General features: G+C 35.0%; 1 protein-coding gene across 1 annotated transcript in view; it reads left to right on the top strand.

The window, feature by feature from the left end:
• efna4 (ephrin A4) overlaps positions 1 to 21,434 on the top strand; it is a 101,931-nt gene that overhangs the window by 43,074 nt on the left and 37,423 nt on the right. Inside the window, exon 2 of the mRNA XM_087286967.1 lies at positions 11,918 to 12,213. Within this exon, the coding sequence (XP_087143093.1) occupies positions 11,918 to 12,213 (296 nt within the window). The remainder of the gene's footprint in view (positions 1 to 11,917; positions 12,214 to 21,434) is intronic.

Here is a 21,434-nt window from a genome sequence, read left to right as displayed (position 1 = left end):
CTCAAAACTTTCCAAGACCTTGTCTTCATGTATTTTTGCCATTCTTTTATCAAAAGTTCTCAGATAAACATACTATTGGCTGCCTCAGGCAGCTCCACATAAATATGCCCTTTTCCTCAATGTTTGGCTTTGGAGTTCTTACAAGGTTCCTTCATGGTTAAGTCCATCAGGACCCCCAACTCTTACCTTTACCAGTGCTAAAGCTTGGGGAGCCAATCAGCTCACCTCCAACTTGACCCGCCCTATACCTCTCTTTCCTTTCCCAGCATGATTTTTTCATGGATAGCCAAGCGTTTTCTAAACACTGGCAGCATAACTTACCATGCCTTTTACACTCAGTGTTGAATGTTGCCAATTTATTAAAAGCTCTGACTATTGAAGCGCTTGCAGCTTGGTGCATCATGGACTGGGTTCGCGTTCCTGTAGTGCAAAAAATGCATCAGTGGACATGCATCCTAAAAGTGCAGTGGAGCATTGGAATTTCGCACTCTGTATTGTGGCTGAATAACCAATAAGAGTGATTTTCTTTTGCCTGATGGTAGATGCTGATTCTAGTTATAAGCTGAAATGGGCCAATTGCTTCAACGTTAACCCGATGAGAGATGACATGTGGAAAAAACAAAACAAACTAGCCTAACTAATGCTGACTAATGGCCCGACACTGCCCAATGTACGAACATTGGCTTGTGATCCTAGCCTGTATGGTCAAGCCATCAAGAACTCTCACCTTCATCAGTCCTGAAGATCGAGAAACCAAATTTTGGTTGCAATTCATATGCATGAAACTTGAAATATTACTAAGTGGAAAAGGTTGAGGCTGATTATGGTGCAGGGAATAGGGTGTTGATCAGAAAAATTTGTTTAAGTAAAATTGTTTTCACTCAAATGACCTTGTTTGCTCTTCCTTCCATCATTTGGGATAAACAGTGGAGCTCTGGATCCCCCTTGACAACGAGTACCCTCATTTTTGTTCTCTCAACTGTTTTCTTTTCCACTTCTTACAAAGTTACTTTATGGCCAAGTCCATCAAGCCCCTGGACTTTCAGCTTCACCCGTCCTGAAGCTCAATTAGCCAATCAGCTGCATCTCAACCCAACCCACCACCACCGCCCTTTCTTTTCCCAGCAGTTTTTTGTATTTTTCTGTGGACAGTCTAGCATTGTTGATCAATTATCAGGTCCATTGAGCAATTATGTTGCAGCGTAAAGTAAGACTGAAGCGAGATTGCGTAGCTCACTTGGTATGCGTGCCTTGTCGAGGCTGTTCTGTATTCCTCCGCCGTGGTTGTGAAATTGTTCGTGTTTTAATTATTCTCTTTTATAAAGGGATCAAAGGTGCTGCTGCCAGGGTCGGGCCCTATTTTCATTCATGTTTGCGCTCAGGCGTATACTCCCACACATGATTTTTTTTTAGATTTACTATGAATATGTTCTATTATTAAAACCGTGAAGCGCCTGCTGTAATGGTATAATGACTTCAGTTTGGCTCCAGCACTGCAGGATTTAATCAGACACATTATATGTTGTAGACATTATATGGATCTTGTAGGATAATCTTCTGTGTCTGTATTTAATCACTTAATGATTTAATCATGCAAGATCTCATGCCTCTTTAGTCTTTGCTCATGCATAGCAGGTCTGTGGAAAAAAAACATGCTAATTAATTAGAGTTTATCCAAAAAAAGAAAAAAAAAACTTAATGTTGCTTCAAACTAGCTTGACCTAATTTATTTTATATATTTCAAATGTTTTGAAGAATGTTGGAGCATTTTCATTAACATTGACCTTCATCTGTGTAAAAACACAGAGATTTTTTTCATTGTCTTGTATTTTACAGAAGAAATTATGTTAGTTTAAGTAGTTTGAATGGCATAAGGATAAACAGGTTTTACATTTGAAGGTGACCTTCATTCTTGCTTTCTTTTCTTTCAGATAATCAAATTGAGTCATTTATATTTAGTCATTTGCATTGTTGATTGTTCAGCTCTGAAAATAAATTAGGGGATCACCTCGAATTTATTGTCAGTCCTCCTAAATTAGGCATTAACATACACGTCTTGAGTAAAATGTTTTCAGAAAACATTTTATCTCAGAAACTAGTGATAATGTTTCTTTGGGATTTCATTTAGATCATTCCTGTGCAGAATATGACAATAGGTCAATATAAAATATAATTTCCACATGGAGGCGGCAAGGTGGCTCAGTGGTTGGCTCTGTCGCCTCACAGCAAGAAAGTCGCTGGTTCGAGTCCCACTGGGCCAGTTGGCATTTTTATGTGGAGTTTGCATGTTCTCCCCATGTTTATGTAAGTTTCCTCCAAGTGCTCCGGTTTCACCCACAATCCAAAGATATCCACTATAGGTGAAATGAATAAACCAAATTGGCTATAGTGTATGAGTGTGTGTGAATTAGTGTGTTTGTGTGTTTCCCAGTACTGGGTTGCAGCTGGAAGGGCATCCACTGTGTACAACATATGCTGGAATAGTTAGTGGTTCATTCCGCTGTGGCGACCTCTGAGATAGAGGCCAAAGGAAATATATAAATATTCATTCATTCATTTTATCTTCGGCGTAGTCTCTTTATTAATCAGGAGTCGCCACAGCGGAATGAACCGCCAACTTATCAAGCATATGTTTTATGGATGGAATGCCCTTCCAGGTACAACCCAACACTGGGAAACACCCATACACACTTGCAATCACACACATGCACTACGGTCAATTTAGCTTATTCGATTCACCTATAGCGCATATCTTTAAGCTGTAGGGAAACCGGAGTACGTGGAAAAATCCTAGAACATGCAAACTCCATACAGAAATGCCAACTGACCCAGCTGGGGCTCGAACAGCAACTATCTTACTGTGAGGCGATGGTGCTGCCCACTGTGCCACCGTGACTCCCCAAACAATATAAATATCATAGTATACACTTATTTTTTTTATCGCTGCTCTTATTGTATTGTAATTAATTACACAGAATTGGCATGTGTCTATGACGGAGCTATTATTCTTTTTCTTTAGTAAACTAAGAATTATCCTTCATCATTCATTATTCAATCAGTGCATGAGTTGAAGCGTCTCAAGTCCAAGTCCAGCTCCGTCACTCCACCATTGGAGAGAAGCATTCGCATTATCATTGTGCTGAATATGATCATGATTACCACATGGTTTACAGACCCCCACCCCCTTAAACTCAGACCATTTTCATTTTTCAGCCATCCTGACAGATCCTGACACTTTAACCTCTCTGCTGATTGCTTTATGTCTCCTGTCCTTTATATCTCCATTTTTTTCTCTCTCTCTCTGGCTCCCTCACCTTTAAACTGTCAGTAACCCTCTAGTATGTAATATGCTTAATTTTAGTTGTCACCTAATTAAAGCTCGTATTTACCTGCGTGTGTTTGTGAGAATGTGGGAGTGTTAATTGAGATGTTTTATGCAGCTCGGGGTGTTAAACGCAGCACAAAATTGATCAGAAGGCCTTGTGCGAGTTACATTTGACTGATTCCTGATCGATTCGGTCTGTCACAGAGATTGATCACCAATACTCAGTCACGGCTATTGATCAGCTGGTGTCATCGCTGTGTGAAGAAGAGGAGAGAGGGAAGTAAATACACTTCCTTCACCTCTTTAATGCATTTTCATCTCTGCCACACTGTAAAAGAGATGCATACAGAGACTGGAAGATTAGCTACATGTACTTATTGGTGCCTGTGAATTATAGTTACTGTAGGTCGACTATTTTAACGAGTGTGTAATGCTGGCTGACACTGTCAAAGTTCAGCATTGGGATTCACTCAAAATTATCTTATTATGTGATGTAGTTTTGATGACCTTTTTTGTGCTGAATGTTTAAATATACAGTTCTGTTTTGAATGTTTTCTGTTTTGCAAATCACTTGATTAATTGACAGCTGGTTTTATCATTAAATGTTTCTATTATGTGGTTAAACTTTCTTGTTTAGACTTAATGAACACTGCTTTACAGTATACATTTTTATGTTCTTTTTTTACTCCTTTTTAAAATATATTTGAATGCTATTATATTCACTATTTATAAATTTTTAAAATTCTGTTTATTTCATATGTTGTTGCTCAGTTAAAAAAAATGGTTAAACAAAAAAAATACTTCTAATATTCTCTGGTAGAGAATTTTATTTTATTTTATTAATATTTACCCCATTTATTGTTTAATGCTTGTTAGTATGTTTTATTTAAATAGATTGTTAACTGTTAAACAACAAAAAAAAGAAACCAAAGCCAAAAAAGAAAACGTGTTATTGATTTACTCACCCTGAGGCCATCAAAGATGTTAGCTGAACTTATATTCACTTGAAAATTAAAGAATAATTTTATGCTTAATGTTTAACCCTTTAGTAATTTTATAATGTGCAAGTCAACAGCTATAGGCACATTTAGAGAAAAAAAAAACATACAAAAAGTAATTAATACATGACTTTTAGGTTTACATGGACATCAATAATCAAATGATTGGCCTTAATCTGAATAAGGCAAGAATATGATTAAAGGGCCATGAAACCCCGTTTCAGCAGGGTGTTTTCATACCTCTAGTTTGGAAAAAGTCAGAAAAGTGGGTGTGTCTAGCTCTGTTTAGGTAGGAGTGTCAGGAGAGAAAAAAGGGGCAGGGTTTGAATAAAAATGGGAGTTTTCATTTGGCCATGCGCTGATTTTTACAGAGGAAAAACAAACACACACACACAGGGGAGAAAGACTGTGTTTAATGATGGTGGAATGTTTGATACCGCACGTTGTATAAGAGAAAAAAACCTCTGCATTTCTCGATAACTCAGATGCACTCAGTAGGTCAAAAAGCCGTGTGTGTGTAGACTATCCTGTCACAAAATGCGGCGAAAATTAAACACGACGGTCGGAAATAGTTTGCTTGCAGTGTTTACATGTTTATACTCGGAGAGCAGCAGATCTTTCAGTCTAGAATATTGTAGTGATGTTAAAGTAAACTAAGTAACTTAGAAATCATTTTGACTAAGGTCTGTTTTTAAATCCTAAAAGAGTACTGCTGACGATACGAACTATAACTTTGCCATCTGAATGAACAAAGAAATGGCACTGATTGCACACACTTACCATATCTGTAGAGACAGGACAATCAACACATACTAGAGCAGGAGACAAGCAGCAAATCCGGATCTCACAATTTACAGATGCGAAAAGCTCTCAAGTAAAAAATGTTCCGTACAAACGTATTTCTGCCGCGTGTCGCGTGCACTGATCCATGCGTGAGTCCAGTTGTGCTCTCATAGAGGGAAATTGAAAACAAAACCTTCGTTGCAGCACATTATAAAAGCAACACTGACGACCCATATCTTCAAACAATTCTTATTCTTTTCCCACTTCTTCTGACAACACTCTTGTCTCTCTGCCGTCTGAACACTGTTTCAGGTACAGTCTTCGAAGCTATCATGCATATTAATGAAGGTGCACGCATACACATTAGAGCGCGCTGATGGGTTTGAACCAAGTCTTACTCATGAATTACTGAACACTTAGAGACGCAATACAGTACTCCCAGGTATACGTTGATTAACGTAATTGCATCACCACACTATCCACGTTCCTCGGAAGTTTCATTTAATTTCGGGTGTTTCATTTTTAATTTTTCAACTTTTATTGAGGAACATTTTATTCATTCATAGCTGTTTACATGATAGACTCCGAATCCGAGTGTTTTCTCAATTGCATTAAAATCAGAATATTGGTGTCCATGTAAACATACTCTCTGAAAATGTTAACACTGTTAATCTAAATACAGTTTAGAGTTAGCCTTAATATAATTTAGATCTGCAGTAAACTTTTTATTGCCATTGAAACAACATAGAAGCGAGCATGTAATAAACATATCAAGACATTGAGATCATGAAGTAAAATGAGTATGCTTGGAAGAGACTGAACATTATTGACAGCATAATTAACTCTTCATCAGCAATCCTAAATAATGTCAGGTCTGCAAATAAATCTTTTTTTTTTTTTTTTATCTTGGAAGAACTTGTTAGTAAATTAGCAGAAAATGTTAAATTCATAGAGATTTCTCTTGAAGTTTGTACTTTTATAAATGTAAAACAAGCTTTGCTTCATCTGAAAGTATATTTAACAATGTATTATGTGAGACAAAAGTGAATTACCCCCACAAGTATTTTTTTTTCTCTTTTTTCCAGTAGAAATTATATATAGAAAAAAAGAAAACAAAAACAAAACAATTACACTTCTACTTAGCCAAGTTATAATAAAAACCCATATTGCTAGCGGTGAGAGCCACCTTAAACAAATATCTAATATCCATTGTCATCTCTAATGCAATTAAACATGAAAACTGATCCTGAAATGAGATTGTAAATGTATCATCCTGTGAAAAACAAGGGGAAAGGTCAAACAAACTCCATTTATTCTGCTCCAGCGTTCATTTATTCAACTGTGACACCGCAAGCGTTCACAACATGAGATGGTGTTCCCTTCTGATGGGCCTGATTGATGAAAATTACATTTGCTTGACAGCTAATTAGCAACTTATGGATGTCTCACCACTGGCCGAGCTTGCAGTATTTGAAAATATGACATTTGCTGTCAAAGCTTGGATGGACTGCAGCATGATCACTTGATGAAGAGCTGATCTTTATTTTCATTGCAAATCACTGCTAATTAGGGGTAAGCGACATCTTATCATTTGCAATATATTGGAAAAATTTCATTATGAGAATTACTGTGATTTAATAATGATTAAACCTACCATTTTAAATTGCTTTTGTCAGGACTGTACAGCATAATAAAATCGGCGCACGACAAATCTAAATGTACTGTAGTACTTGTGCATTCTTGTTTTGTTCAAGTTTAACGACATACTTTTCCTTTAAATCCATTTTCTGTTGGAAATACCTTTTTTTATTTAAAAAATGAAGGAGAAATGTTACTATCTAAACAACAGTAATCAGTAGATAAAAATGACACATCCACGTTGCAACTCCAACCAGCTCCAACTCACATCTGCTTAATAGTTTCTAGTCTTGCACAGATTGATTAATTGTATCATGTGTGTTTCGCTTAGGTTAAAGCAAAATTGTGTTTGAAAAAATCCAGTTTGAGACCTACTGTATGCCCTAAAGGGACATGCTGGTGGAAAATACATGCGAGTCCAAAGAAAAATATTTGGCAAATATTTAACATTCTCTCTCAAAGTTTTAGCATACCCAGGAAACTTTGCATTTGTTTTGCATCAAAAAACTTTTGTTTTTCCTTGCAAATATGTTTGCTTTGCCTGGCAAATAGTATTTGTTTTCTCTTGCAAATCTTTTGCATCTCCTTGCAAATGCAGTAGCATTCTCTTGCAAAATCTGTTTAGACAAACACTTTGTTCTTTTGCATCTTGCAGTAGTTGAGAAAGCTCTGTGCATTCATTAAGGACAAGTTTATAGAGTTTTAAAAGCATTAGAGATGTACTCTTCTAATAAAAAACTAAATCTGTAGATATTTTATTACATAAATATTTCTGTTTTATTCTATTTATCTATTTTCACATAAATGGCCAAAAACCAAACTTGATCGAGGGTTGTAGGCTGATATAGCAACTTTATAGCAACATTAAAGTTGCCATGGGCACATTCGTAATTGATTTGCTGATATTTTAAAATAACTATGAAACATTGCTTTGTAATAACTAATGCAGTATTATTTAAAAAGTTTACAATTACCATATTACAGTAAAAATGATCACAAACACCCTCAATGGTGAGCATTGTACAATTCATTATTATCTATAAAACTTGGGGATCTGCAATGGATAATTTTTCATGGTGCTGTTGAAATTAATACTTTTATTTCTGTTTTAAATCCTGCCGTTGGTCATGACTGCCCTTTCTGCTCGCAGAGAGAAACTGTTTTTCATGCGTTTTATGAAATTTTCTAGACTTAAGGCTTTGTTTAGTGTTTTACAGATTTTTTTGTGTTTTTTGGAGGAACATTTTCCACAAAAAAAGAATATTTGTGAGTTTACATATGTTCAGAGGAAGCATTTAAAATGTCAACTTCTTAATTTTTTATTAGGACAAGCTAAAATTGTGCTATACAGTAATATATAGCAAACAGAAATTAAGGGAATGTGAGTTACAACTTGTTGGAATTTTTTTATTATTATTATTCTGTCAAAACAAGAATTCTTGATTAGACAGAAGTTTTTTTTTTTTTTTTTTTACTTCTAAAAATAATTATAATAACAATTCCTTGCATTTTATATAACGCTTTTTTGGACACTCAAATCGCTTTACACATTTTTTGGGGGGGGAATCTCCTCATCAACCACCAGTGTGCAGCATCCCCCTAAATGACATGACGGAAGCCATATTGCACCAAACCGCACACCAGCTGATTGGTGGAGAGGAGACAAGAGTGATGAAGCCAATTATTATGTGAGAAAGTTAGGAGGCCAGGATGCCGGGGTTAAACCATCCCAGTATGTCTTTTTCGAAGGACATTCTGTGATTTTTAACAACCACAGAGAGTCAGGTCTCATCCAAATGATGGCGTTCACTGAACAGTAGATTCCCAATCCATATACTGGGGATGGACCAGGTGCAGCCCTGCTTAGCTTCAGTGGGTGACAACTGTGTGAGTTGCAGAGATCTAGCTGCCGGATAACAGACTTCTGTACACTATGGACTTTATGCCCTCTAGCTTCCAGTATGAATGACACATAATAGTTTAGTTTGTGCTCCCAAATCCCTATTTTTTGGTTTAAAAAAGGGAAAGATAATACTTTTTTTCTCTAAAGATGCAACTTTTTATCTTAGTGCATGAATTATCATCATTGATAATATCTCAAGAAATATAGAAAATATCATGAAAGGTCCTCATCTTATCCATCTGTAATCTCAGCTCTGTGTTCTAGCTGTGAGTTTTCACCACAGATTTAAAGGTAATTTCGTAACTAGGCCAGAGATTATGGGTCAGGTACCTAGTTTACTCTCTAACTTTTTTTTTCTGTTTCTCCATCTGTTGGGCTCCCTCGCTCTTTCTGTCTCTGGACTGGAGTCATTCATTAGCCTTTTTCCGTCGTCTCTCCGTCCACCCACTTGACCCAGGATAACCCTCCTCCTTCTCTTTCCTCCCCTTCTCTCCTCCTCAGACTTCCTCCGGCTCCTTCGCTCTGTCGCTTCTCCACAAAAGAGTCCCGGTGACAGACCTGGACCGGCCAGCTCGCTCTCACATCCTGTCTTTTCTTCTTCTCCTCCGTGGCCACCTCTCATCCCGCGCTCGCTTTGGTTCTCTGGCACGTTTGCGGTGAAGAAAGACCAATTAAAATCCATCTTGTCTTCTTGCTGTCTCCCACCAAACTCTCTCTAGGGCCACTAATTAAAAGTGAGCCCTTTCTTTACCTCCCTCCATGTGTCTGTCTCTCCGCTCTCTAACTCTTCCTTCTTCTCTTCCTTCTCTCTCTCCATTCAACTCTCTTCTGTCTCGCTTCATCTGCACTGCTCCTGTGCTCTGCTTCTCACCTGCTTTGCCACAGTCTGGAGTTCATCAGCACTTCTTAAGTACCTGTGAACTTCACTGCAAACTTTCTTTCTCTTGTCCGTTCTTTATTTTGGATCCATCTTCCTTACTTTACTTTACTTTACTTTACTTTACTTTACTTTACTTTACTACTTACTTACCTACTTCCTTACTTACTTATTTACCTACTTATGTACTTACGTACTTACTTACCAGTTGATTTGAATGTTATCACTCAATTGAATGAGCATTATCAGTGGTTATCAGCTGATAGATATTGGGTAGTAGGGGCCTTCTGTACCTACTAGTAGTCTCAGAAGGCTGTTATCATCCATCCACATTGTTAATCAGCAACAGATCACATACAGTTGTGACCAGAAGTTTATGAAATTTATTTATCAAATTTCCCATTAATTGTTTTTATTAACGTCTACCCCAACCCTAAACCCAACCGGCACATTAATGTAAAAACAGATCTGAATCTGGAGTCTTCTCTATTAGTATAGCTGATTAGCCATGTGGATGGATGATAACAGCCTCCTGAGCCTACTAGTAGGGTTAGAAGGCCCCTACTGGGCCATATCTATCAGCTGATAATCACTGATAAAGCCCATTCAATCCAGTGATAACATTCAAAGCGGGTATACTTACTTCACTTCTTTCTTTCTTTCTTTCTTTCTTTCTTTCTTTCTTTCTTTCTTTCTTTCTTTCTTTCTTTCTTTCCTTCTTTCTTTCTTTCTTTCTTTCTTTCTTTCTTTCTTTCTCTGTTATTTTTCTGCCTAATTTTATTTGCTTATTTGCTATATAATTCATTTTTTTCAATCTTCATCCTTTTGTTTTATATCTAAATTGTTCCTTGTTTTTGTTCAAACTTTTTCCTCTTTCATTTGTATTTTTCTTTTTCACTTACTTTTGTTAACTATTTTTTTTTGTAATAAGCTTGATGTTCTCTCTTTCTCTTTTTGTATTTTATTTATTTTTTAGTTGTTTCATTTTTCTGTCTTTTATTCACACTTTTGTCTCTTGTTTTTATATTTTTCCTTTGATAAGGTCCTTCATTTGTTAATTTTATTTGCTTTCATTTCATGAGTTTCTTTTTTTCTTTCTTTGTTTTTTTCTTTTCTTTCTTCTTTTTTCTTTCTTTCTTTCTTTCTTTCTTTCTTTCTTACTTTCTTTCTGTCTGTCTGTCTGTCTGTTTCTTTCTTTCTATCTTTCTTTCTTTTTTCTTTCTTTCACTTTGTAATTTGTTCTTTCTTCTTTCGTTTGCTTGTTTGCTATATTATTAATACTTTTCATTTGATCTTCTTCCTTTTGTTTTATCTCTATAAATTGTTCCCTGTTTCCTTTTTTAATATTTCATATGTATAATTACTTTTATTAACTTTTTCTATATTTTTGTGCCTGTTATTTCTTTTTATTTTGTATATTTTTTCTGTCTCTTTCAGTTATTTCATTTTTTTTCTGGGTTTTTTTACACCTTTGTCTTTTTTTATATTTTTCTTTTCATAAGTTCCTTCGTTTGTTCCTTTTATTTGCTTTCATTTCATGTGTTTCTTTCTTTCTTTCTTTCTTTCTTTCTTTCTTTCTTTCTTTCTTTTTGTATGCTTGTTTATACATGTCACTGTTCATTTGTTTCATTCTGCCTCTTCATCTTTTCTTTTATTTAGTGTTTCTCCTTGTTGTTTATCATTTTTCTTATTTCCTTCTGTCAAACCTGTTTATTGTCATCTACTTTCTGTCTTTCTTTTCTCCCTCTCATTTTATTGACGGCATCTTGTACACGCTTCCTTTTCAAGTCAGCCGTGTGTAAACAAACGGGAGTGTGAATTTATTTACCAAGCCACTAAGGGCCATTCTATGCTAATTTCTCCCCTATTAGTGCAACTTGACTTTTGACTTTGTGTGTGTGGAAGGAGAAGAATGAAACTCTCCCTAATTAGCATGAAGCTGTTATTGAGAGCCATGGTCCGTATCTGGAGCTGCGCGAGTCTTTTGACCTTACTCAAATCCTCCGGGCTTCTCTTTTCCTTTTCAGCGGCACTTTGCAGTGTCACTTGGGTAACATAAAACCTGCTTAATTTAGCTTGGCTAACTTTAATCGTAATTTTACAGTCACACACTGTCGTCGCATCCTTCGACGTGTGTGTGTTGCCAGGTACTAACTAATCCTCTGTCATGTCCAAGCATTTGTTTCTCAGCTGTGACTGATCGCTAACTCTTAATATTATTCCACAGTGCGGCCAAGTGAACGCCAGCAAACGTGATTCAGTGCTGACGCATCCGAAATCTGTTCTGTGCACTTGGAAAAATGCCATTTTTAATGATTGTGGCCATGAATTTCTCTCATGATAGAAATACACCCTCTAATATACCTCTCTCTCTTTCTCTCTGTTGCTCCCAGGTTAACTGGAGATGATTACTCTGTCCAGGTCAATCTGAGTGATTATCTGGATATACTGTGTCCTCACTATCCCGGCGACCACCCGTCCGGCGCTTCAGTGGAGACTTTGGCTCTGTATCTGGTGGCGGAGAGCCAGTTTAGGGGCTGCGTGGACACTAAAGAGGCCATTAAGAGATGGGAGTGCAATCAGCCGTTTGCTCCCTTCGGCCCTGTCAGGTTCTCTGAAAAGATCCAGCGCTTCACACCCTTCTCTTTAGGCTTTGAGTTCCTGCCCGGACACCATTACTACTATAGCTGTAAGTGAGCGTTTGTGTGGGAGAACATACGCAGACATGTGAAGTGCTGACAGGTGTGTGTGATATTCAGTGTTGGGAAAGCTCAAACTTTAGCTTAATGAGCTGCAGTCTTTGTAAGTTAAAGAAGTTTTAGCTTAAGTCAAACTAGTATGATTGTGAGATCAAAAGCCCCTTTCACACAGTGATTTCTGGAACGACTTTTAAATTCATAAAAAAGGTGTTTATACGGGCAAGGACCTACTGAATGTTTTCCAGAGAAGACCATTGAAACTTCCATTCCAAGATACCGGTAAATTCTGACATCATTAACCAGAAATGACCTATAAACGGCAACGCTTGTATTTGTAAACATAGAATGGGTCTGCCTTTTCTTGATGGTTTCACTTTTATTTAAAGCATTCTGCAGCTGCTGTTTTCCGAGACATTCAAAGGCAGAAATGCGAACCACAGCTAAATGTTTACACACTTGACTACATTACAAATTCTGTGGATGGATAATTATTGTGAACAACATATGGAGGAACACTTTCCTATGTCAAGATGTACATAATATGTGTGTGCTGGCGCTCACCGGCACCTTCAAGTGCACACACGTCAAGCATCTGAAGCAGAGCTTGAAGGTAAACTAACAGCGGTTTATCGTAAGCATTTTAGTAATCATGGTTTACACAGTTGGCATTAAGAAGGAACATAGAAAAGTTATCTGACTAACATCTAGCAGTTAAATGTGACTTCCTGTGAGGACAGAGGTGTCACATGAATATACTGAATATTGAAATAAGTTAATTTAATTTAAAGGGTATAAATGTTTATCTATTCGTTTATTTATTTTGATTTGAGTTTTATGCATTCATTCAATTCTCATATTTTTGTGTAATGTCTTTTGCTTATTTGTTTATGATTTAATTTACTTTATATTGTCTCTTTAAGCGCACAAGAGAAAAGCTGGTACCTCCAAACTTTCTATTAGCTTGAGTGCACACAACGAATGACAAATAATAGGAGTTTAACTGTTTATTTTCCATGATTGATGTACAAATAAAAATCGCAGACTTCCTCAAATTGCCCGCTCCACAGAAAATATGCATTTATTTAATGCCCCGCTGTACTTATTATAAATCACAAAACCTTTTTACATTTTTTATTAAAATCATTATTTTAAAGAATATGTCCTGATATAGCCATGGTTTCCTCTCTCTCCCTCGCAGTTCAAGTGTGCGCGCTACTTGTTGAAAAAACAACAACAACGCATATGTTGACGTTTTGTAAACAGTTTTGTTGTTTAAATAGGATATTGCATTAATGTGCATACATGCTGTATAAGCTATAAAATAAAAGGTAAAGCCTATTTGTTGCGTTGATGACGCAGATCCAGGTCAACATAAGCGCTGGTTTAGCATCAACATGTCTGTTAAACAGCAATATTCAGCAATATTTCATTTTGCCTCTTTGTCAAATGTGTCTGTAGGCACGGGTTATACGTTATCGTCCCGCAAGTTAAATATGTCTTGCAGTTGAACAAGGGGCCGAAAATAAGGCGCATCTCACTGCCTTTATGTTGACAAGGAAAAAAGAAGAGAAGAAGCGCGGTCCTCTTATGAAACGACTGAATCAGCTTGGTATCGATTATGCAAAAGTGTTGCTGTCTGTGTTGTTACAATTGTAATATTTAATAATATCATGATATTCAAGATTTGTTCTTTCATACAGCTCTGGATAACTTAAAACAGCGATTAGAACTTCAGAGCGGTGTTAATGCGTCCTGAAGTAAAGCGAAACGGCTATAAACTCCAGCAAGATAGAGTCATTATATACAGAGCCATATACCTTTATCTATAAATAAAGTATAACTATGGAAACTGTGTTCATCTTAACTGAAAGCTTTGTCGAGTTTGCTGGCCTCACGCATCGCGCACCTGTCAGTCAGTCAGTCAGCACGTAACGCCAAAGGGTTAAACAGATCAACAGGGGAGAGCCTAGGTGCACCGGTCACTGAATCCAGCATACGGGCCACACGTTCTGTCTTTATATTCTGCTCTGTGTTTGTCATAAAGTCATCTGAGCTCAATGATCAGGTTTGTATCAATATCTGAGGGCAAATCTGCGCCCTCACAGCGGTTTATCATAAACTTTTCATCGATCATTTTCCCCGCGATTGACAGCAAGAACGAACACAGAAGCGTTGATACTACATGTGTTCAAAAGAATCTAAAACGCCAAATAGGATGAATTTGTCGCATTTTAAAAATAATACATTCTGTATCTAGCTTATCACTTGTACTGTGGCTCTGAACTGTCAAAACACCTTTAAAAAAGGCTTTTTCGGACATGACATATTTGTACACATGTACATTACTGTAACCCGTTTTATTCAAGAACATATGAGCTGGTTTTAGTCCTTAGCTCTTTAATTTTCATCTTATTTAAAATATATTTGACTTGCTTGTTAATTAAATCCCATTTTGTTATTTAACTTTTTTAATTTTATGCAACAGTCAATTTGCATGTTAATTTGCTATGAAGAAAATGAAATAATGTATTTTTTGCATGTTAATTTGTGTGAAATCGTGAATATAGGTTATATATAATTGAATATATAATTTTGAAATCATAGCTTTTTTGCTTTGAGTATAGGCTATTCAGTTCAAAAGAGCGGAGTTTCAGCTTTTATGAAGTTTGCTGTATAAAAATATAACATTTTAAGATTTATAATTATCGGCCTATATATATCGGCTATCGGCCTCCTAGTCTGAAGAATTATCGGTTATCGGTATCGGCCAAAAAATCCATATCGTTGCATCCCTAATTTGAACACAATACATGTATAGCATATTATTTATTTGTTTTATATGATTTTTGAACTTATTTATGCATGTTAAGGACCCCCTCTAAGTTTCAAAGTTGTGTGCTGATTATTTTTAGGGCCGGGTTTTGGTTTGTGTTTTTATTTAGCTGAGTTTTGGTCGGAGACCATATAACATCTGCGACCCAAAAACTTTATTTTCGTTACATTTAATAATTGTTTAATAAAAAAGAAATATGACCAAGTGGTTATTTTTTTATTAGCAATCTTCAATAGTAGAATTCTCACACTTCCTTAGTTTGAAAAAGGTACAAGACATCCAGGATAAAACATCAGACACGACAATATTGACAATGAGAAGAAACTGTTGCAGTCATTATTTTTTAAGTAAAGTCAGCAACCTTGCTGTCTATGAAGGATGAGGGAGCTCTCAGTTTTCACATAAAATATTTTAAATTTTGTTGAGAAGATAAACAGTAAACTGTTGCTGAAAGATGCGCGTCTAAAACCTAACCTGCCTAACTCACTTAATAACTCCAGTGCTAATATTCTGAGAAAACAGCACTCCTGTTTGTGAGATAGCATGTCTTCTAAATATAATGATCAAAACCTATATAGGGATTTATTTATTTTACTTATATATATATATATATATATATATATATATATATATATATATATATATATATATATATATATATATATATATACACATATACATATACATATATACATATATACATATACATATATATGCTTAGATAAAATAAATTATAGGGTTATTTAATCTGCATTCTAATAGGCTTCATCATGCATTGAATTCCTTCAGACTCGTAAGACTTGTTTTTGTTTGTGAGATGAGTAATGTCAGTAATGTCTTATTTTAATAAGCTTGCTTACTGTTACAACAGCAATTAAAATATGATAGTAGATGATAAATGTTGCACACCCCAATTGTTAAGGCATAGACTTGAACAGACTTACATAGGCTAAAAACAACTTAAAGTAGCCTTAATTTCACTCGCTCGTGAAAAATACATAAGCTTTGTTTACACTAATACGTCTTAATTTTAAACTGGTATTTTAGAACTAAAACGATCCACATCCAAATTGGCGTTTTTATCTAGCATTTCTGAAAAGCCCTCCTTCCACACTATACTGCTAAAAATGCACGTCACGTGAGCACACACACACACAGACTTTGTCATGCTGCAGCGTATATGCACGTCTGAGCTTCTGCAGTCAGCGGGTGCTTTAAGCACAAAACCACAGAGAGCAGTGCATGCCTGACAGTTTGTCAAGTATGTACCACTGGATCACACCTCACTATAGTTGTTAAACATGATATTTAATTAATTTTGTCTCTATCTAACGACTCTTCTGTCAGGTAACATGTCACAGCATCAGAACAGTGATTTAATCTTTCGCTTTGCGCTTGTACTTAGTAATTTTAGGGAAATCCTCATATACTGTTGGTTGGTTGCTGTGGGTTGTACCCCTTTTTTTACCAAAGTTTGTCGATGCCGTTTTAACGACGCAGATCCCTCTGCCAGAGTCACGCAGAAAAAGTGATTGACAGGTGGTCATTTTTGTCTAACTTCTGTTTATTTATTTATGATTATGGGTAAAACAAAGACCATGCGGGTCAGGTAGTTGAAATGGTAGGCTACAAATAATTAATTTGTTATTTATTAATTAATTATTCATAAATGATTAATTCAGCACCGCCTACGAAGACGATGAATTCATCATCCATCATGATGTTTCACATTAGACATCGTACAATGCTAAATTGGTCGACATTGCCCAACACTACTTCTGGCCACGACCCAACAGTGGGAAACTGTTCCTAAATATTAACCCCAAATGTGAAACTAAACCTGTTTTGATTCATAGCTTTTTCTGAATTTGACTAAAACATATTGTGAAATTGTTATTACAGTTGAAGACAGAATTATTACATTATTAGCCCCCCTGAATTATTAGCCCCCGTGTTTAATTTTTTCCCCAATTTCTGTTTAATGGAGAGCAGATTTCTTCAACACATTTCTAAACAATTGTTTTAATAACTCATCTCTAATAACTGAATCATATTGTTTTTGCCATCATGACAGTAAATAATATTTGACTAGATTTTTTTTCAAAACGCTTCTATACAGCTTAAAGTGACATTTAAAGGCTTAACTAGGTTTATTTGTTTAACTATGCAGGTTAGAATAATTAGGCAAGGGAATGTATAACAATGGTTTGTTCTGTAGACGATCAAAAAACTATTTAGCTTAAAGGGGCTAATAATTTTGTCCTTAAAATTGTGTTAAAATATTAACTGCTTTTATTCATGTCAAAATAAAACAAATAAGACTTTCTTCAGAAGAAAAAAATATTATTAGACATTATTAGTGAAAATTTCCTTGCTCTGTTAAACATAATTTGGGAAATATTTAAAAAAGAAAATAAATCAAGGGGGGAGGCTAATATATATATATATATATATATATATATATATATATATATATATATATATATATATATATATATATATATATATATATATATATATATATATATAATATATATATATATATATATATATATATATATATATATATTAATATATATATATATATATATATATTAATATATATATATATTAAAAATTTGCCCACACCTGATGCAGTTTAGCATTTTAAATGTTCCAAATCTAGACAAGCAGTTCTGAAATCTTGAAGGACATCAGGAAGGAGCCAGTAATAGAATTAGAGTAAAGGAAAGCGTGGCTTGGCCAATGGAGGGGTTAAAGCAAAAGAACAGCAAAGAGTCTCCTTGAAAGGAAGAATAGGACAACAAAAGGCCAAAAGAGGCTGGGAAAAAGAGCAGGAGACAAAGTATCTTTACATAAATTACAGCAGTGCTGAGTGGGACAATAGAGCATTGTTCAAGCAGAAGTGTGTGTGTGTGTGTGTGTGTGTGTGTGTGCGTGCGTGTGTGTGTGTTTATTGTTTCACTTCAAAGAAAGCGTAACAATGTGTCTGTCTGTTTAATTGTTTAAGCTCAATCCTGTTGCTGAGAACAAGGGATCAGTGTGTCCGATCTAAATCTAAGCTGGATTGCCAGTGTGTGAAAAACCATGATTGTTTTTATGTGATGTTCAAGTTGTGAAATATCATGTAGTGAAAGGCGCCAAAACTTAATGCTGTTCAAATCTTTTTGTTAGTTTGTCATTTTGTTTTGTTTTTTGTATTTTTTTTTGTTTTTATTTTTGTTGATATGACCAAATACAGCAGCAATGTGAATATCAAATGTGTTGTTTGAAATTTGTTTCAAGTGACTTAAAATAAACTTTTTTTAACTTCTAGAAAACTAATATTGCACTATTTTTGGTTGAGATTATGGGTCATATTATGTTAACACTTTATTTTGATGGTCCATTTGAGAGTAATGACCAGTTTTCACTGACTGGTACAGTACGGTACGGGTCAATACGGGTCACCTTTATCAGGCTTGCGTTTCCACTGCTAAAAGCGTACCAATGCTACTCTTTTGTTGGCCGTAGTGTACGACAGAAACTTTCAGTCAACATCATTCTTGCTCGAGAAAATGTCAAAGTAAGCTGTAGGGGTCATTCTCATATCTTATAAGAAGCACTTCTCACAAAAAAATGCTTTAAACACATATATACTCGTATAAATGTTCATTACTAACATTACTATGAACATGATTTGATTATAACTGCAGATCAATAGCCGCATTTCCTCTGTCGGGCCAGTGCGAGCCAGGTCTTTTATGGGGCCGGGCCAATCACCCAGGAGGCTGAGCAGTGAGGCCGAAATCTTGTCACGTTTCCACTGTCGGGCTAGTAGCTCGCAGTCTCACTTTGCATTGAACTCTGAGCTCTTGCATTCAGAGATGTTGTTTATGTTCACACAGCTGCATTACAAATAAAGCTTAAAATATGATGTTGCACCACCCTTTAAATTAGATTTCTGTTGTTGTTGTTGTTGTTGTTGTTGTTGTTGTTGTTGACGCCATTTATAAAAAAAATATTTTTAATAAAACAACCAACAAGTTCTGTGCTGGTAATATTTTTACACAAAAATGCATTTAAACACAAACAAACAAAAACTTTTATTAGTAGTCTGAGACTTTTGCTTTGAAATCTCCACTGCCTCAGATGCCATAAACAAACCTATAAGGCACAGCATAAATGCATATGGGCTTCAGAGAACCAAAACACACACTCACAGCACACACACACACACACACACACACACACACACACACACTGGAGTCAGTCATTCTCATTATCGTCAATGTGAAATTACTGCTCATGCTAAATGGCCGTGTGTGTGGTTGTTAGACGCGAGGTTAAAAGCCTCTGCTGGCTGAAAATGGCCGCTGCTGTGGTGTGTGTTACTCAAATGGCTCTTATGGATTTATGGTTATGATTAAATGTGGAGCCACTCAGGGCTGAACGTAAGACCTGCAGCTCAGATTCTGGGAAGAGAGTCATGATAGCTTTACAATGCTAATAACATGGCCTGATGCTAATGAGGAATCTTTGCGCACGTGTGTGTAAATGACTGCCATTATAGGGCAAATGCAGGGCTTTATTTTGTGTAATTGTACATAATTCTGTTTGTTGTGGGGAAGTATGATTTTGGACTTAGCCTTGACTTGAACATAGCATGCTAAAACACCATTAGCAAGCCCTAGCTAGAAGAGTAATTCATTTAAAGACACAGTGAGTCATGTCCTAAGGCTTTTATGTAGAAATTACTGACATTTGTTGCAAAGTACGCTGTGCACATGTGAAATAAATTAAAAAAAACTATATAATGAAGCATTTTATATATTGACGGAATTGTTTGTGTTGTGGCATTTGTTGAGAACAAGGAACAAGGACTGTGATTTGATATATATATATATATATATATATATATATATATATATATATATATATATATATATATATATATATATACATACACACATATATATGCTCAGCACACCCATCAGTACACCCCTCACAAATCTATCTTTTAAGTTCATAATTTCAATAGGAAGTTATACAATATTTTATTTGTTCATATACATTATATTAGTCAGTACTGAAGCCACATCTGGAGCTTATCTTACAAAATAACTTACAATAACAGTCCATACTCCCAAATGTAAAATTTGTTGAAAAATATTAAATACAAACTTAAAAACAGGAAAAATTAAGAGAAACAAAAAGATTGGATATAAGATTAAACATTTAATTAAATTTTTGTAGTTTTTTTTATATATTTTGCTTGAATTCAATTGTATTTTCTTTCAATTTCTACATATGTTTAGTGAATAAAATACTATTAAAATGAATCATTTTCAAAATGGGGTGTTTTTCATTCATGAATTTACAATTACATAGATACATTTTAATTTTAAAAGACAACATATTCTACATTATGAATAAAGAAAAAAATAATAATATATTTTGTTACAAATAAACTACTGTTCATAATGTAGTGTAATATAACATAATGTGTTTACAAAAAAATTTTATTATTATTTATTATATGGCATCATTTGATTTGTTGTTGTTATTATTATTATTATTATTATTATTATTATTATTATTATTATTATTATTATTATTATTATCATCATCATTTTAATATGATAATAATATTTATAATTATTATTAGTAGTAGTTATACTAGTAACAATATTAATATTAATATCCATATTAATATTAACATTGATATTAATATTAATATTGACATTTTTATTCTTATTATTATTATTATTACCGTTTTTATTAATACTATTATTATTATTATTATTATTATTATTTTGCAATAAAATATGTCAGAATTATGTTTCACTTTATGTACAGTATATGTATATATAAATACAGGCGAATTAATTGAGTTTCTGTTCAAAAGTGGTGTAATGCTGCCACCCCGATTACATTCTTGATAAATTGCTGTTTAATTCAAATAAATGCACTAAAAGTATATTAAGTAGCTGCATAGTGTAACATTGTAAAATGACATCACGAGTTAAACTGGGTCTCCCTTATGATTTGTCCATCAGGTTCAGCTCAACTATACAGATTTGTTGAAAACTGTGTGGAAAGTGACATTAAATGACTCTAAATTCAATCCTAAAACTTTGAGGCCTTTCTTCTCTGATTCAGTGTTTCCTACATGCTGCAGTTTGAACTACTCTTTTAAAAAGCTTCTTTGACTGCAGTCGAACCGCTTTAAACGAGCGACTTGACAAGCTGCAGTTTCAGGATTGCTCTAAATGAACATCATTATATGCCATAAACCAAAAAGACTTCCTAAAGACTCAGACAACCTTTAATTTGCAGTACAGAACAAAGTGTAAGTGTAGCGTAATGTCAATTATACACATATTATCAGCACTATCC

The sequence above is a fragment of the Danio rerio genome, chromosome 16 (genome assembly GCF_052040795.2).
Source record: "Danio rerio strain M-AB ecotype USA chromosome 16, GRCz13ab, whole genome shotgun sequence".
NCBI classification, from domain to species: Eukaryota; Metazoa; Chordata; class Actinopteri; order Cypriniformes; family Danionidae; genus Danio; species Danio rerio.
The sequence above is the reverse complement of the archived record's forward strand: the minus strand, read 5'-3'. Positions and strand labels throughout refer to the sequence as shown.